General features: G+C 39.1%; 1 protein-coding gene across 1 annotated transcript; it reads left to right on the top strand.

Annotated features, from left to right (window-relative positions):
- Positions 1 to 720: 720 nt before the first annotated feature.
- On the top strand, positions 721 to 1,502 carry LOC139882108 (pectinesterase/pectinesterase inhibitor 18-like). The gene is given in 2 exon segments (XM_071866480.1): positions 721 to 1,195; positions 1,198 to 1,502. Coding segments are annotated over 2 exon segments (780 nt in total).
- Positions 1,503 to 2,477: the final 975 nt, after the last annotated feature.

Genomic DNA, 2,477 nt, shown 5'->3' with positions numbered 1-2,477 from the left:
TGGAGTTGTTAGAATTGTCTATTGACAGAATCATCGACTCCAGGGAGGCACTTGCTGATAATACTGTCGAGTCACTTGCCGATGCACACTCTTGGCTCAGTGGGGTTCTCACTAACCATTTCACATGTTATGAGAACCTCGATGAGCCTTCTAGGATCCTGATGCAGCCGTGGCTCGATGATTTGATTTCTAAAACTCGAACCTCACTCGCCATTCTAGTTGCTACAAATTCAGGTCCATCTTAGATCCTATATTCCTAAATATCTATTTTTTCTTAATTTAGAGACAATATATTGACTAGTACTAATATTATACTTAAACTGATCGATATCCAACTATAATTAAAAAGTTAATTAGTTGAATTCTAATGAACACGAGAATACTTTGTGAAAATTTAAATTGTATTAAGATATTCTTTACCTCAATTTTACTTTTGTTTAATTTGTGGTTGTAGAATCAGGATCGAGAAATGAGCTTGTGGACGCTGTTAGGAAATTTCCATCATGGGTGACAAGCAGGGACAGGAAGCTTCTAGAATCGTCAGTGGCAGGAGGAATTCAGGCAAATGTCGTGGTGGCTAAAGACGGAAGTGGGAAATACAAGACCGTAAAAGAAGCAGTAGATGCAGCTCCGGTGAAAAGCAAAACTAGGTATATAATTTACGTGAAAAAAGGAACCTACAAAGAGAATGTCGAAATTGCCAAGAACAAGAAGAATATAATGCTCGTTGGAGATGGAATGGAGTTAACGATCATTACCGGCAACCTAAACGTCGTGGACGGATCTACCACTTTCAAATCAGCAACCGTCGCCGCTGTGGGAGACGGATTCATGGCCCAGGACATTTGGTTCCAAAACACGGCTGGCCCACAAAAGCACCAAGCCGTCGCCCTCCGTGTCGGTGCCGATCAATCCATCATCCACCGGTGCAAAATCGACGCCTACCAAGACACGCTCTACACACACACAAACCGTCAATTTTATCGAGATTGCTACATCACCGGCACGGTGGACTTCATCTTCGGAAATGCCGCTGTCGTGTTCCAAAACTGTAAAATTGTGGCCCGGAAGCCCATGAGCAACCAAGCGAACATGGTCACGGCCCAAGGCCGGGAAGACCCAAATCAGAATACGGGGACATCAATTCAGAGTTGTGACGTCATCGCTAGCTCAGATCTTGGGCCTGTTAAGAATTCTATCAAACGTATTTGGGTCGGCCCTGGAAGGCTTATTCAAGGACCGTTGTGATGCAGTCTAATATTGGGGACCACGTGGACCCCACTGGTTGGTCGGTGTGGGATGGGGATTTTGCATTGAAGACTTTGTATTATGGAGAGTATATGAATAAGGGAGCTGGAGCTGAAACTAGTAAAAGAGTGAAGTGGCCTGGGTATAGAGTGATTACGAATAAAGACGAAGCTAAGAAATTCACTGTTGCCGAGCTCATTCAAGGTACCACGTGGCTTAAATCTAGTGGTGTTACTTACACCGAAGGGCTCTGATTATTTTCCTTTTTATCCTTATCTTTTTATTTAGTGTTATACTCAATTGTGGTGTGATGTCCCCATTGTTTTAAGTGTTATTGGTGTATTATGCTTAATTGTGATGAGATGTCCACTCTACTTATCTATTTTGTATTTTTTTTTAAGAATATGTATTTTCTAAAGTTAATAACTTTTATTTTAGAGATGTGAAACGTAAAACGATATGAAACGTAGATGAATAAAAGTTATTACTATCATACTAAGAATATTATTATAGAAGTATAAGGATTAAACTGAAAAATATGATAAAATATTGAAGATTGCATATCGCAGCTAACATATTCTAATAAGGATTACGTTCTTAATCTAATATTATAATTAAGTAACCATTTGGTCCTTGTTTCAAACATTTTTGAACTGTTTCGTCCCTTCAAACATAAATCGAACTAAATGATCTCTCAAACGTTAATTTTTAACTAGTTAGTCCCTCGACCCTAACGGACGTTAAATTTGGTCGATCTGTCACTTTTAGCCAATCATAGAGTGACACGTGTACATGACGTGTAAAACAATTCCACATAGACTTATCGAACCGGACCAAAATCGAACCGAATCAATTTAACAACGAAACGGATTATATAAGGGATTGGACCGGTTCGGTCCAACTAAGATTGCAAATTGCTTTTCAATTTCGTAATTATACAAATCCCCCAACAACAAACAGCTGATTGTTCAATTAAGAAATAATTTTTCTCCAAATTCAGAGCTTTAATAAAAAAGCTTTCTCCCAATTTTTCTGGGATCTATTACATTAAATCTCCCTCTTCTCTTGTTTTCTTGCAATTTACAAAGATATGATCGCTCAAGCGAAGTCGTGAGCTTAATTTACAGAGATATGATCACTTAGAGTGACTCATCATAAGAAACTTTGAAATTACCTGAAAATGAGTAACTCTGCTTTGAGTTGTAATCGCCGCCGCCACTGGAGGAGAA

The sequence above is a fragment of the Rutidosis leptorrhynchoides genome, unplaced genomic scaffold, assembly GCF_046630445.1.
Source record: "Rutidosis leptorrhynchoides isolate AG116_Rl617_1_P2 unplaced genomic scaffold, CSIRO_AGI_Rlap_v1 contig229, whole genome shotgun sequence".
Classification (NCBI taxonomy): Eukaryota; Viridiplantae; Streptophyta; class Magnoliopsida; order Asterales; family Asteraceae; genus Rutidosis; species Rutidosis leptorrhynchoides.
The sequence above is the reverse complement of the archived record's forward strand: the minus strand, read 5'-3'. Positions and strand labels throughout refer to the sequence as shown.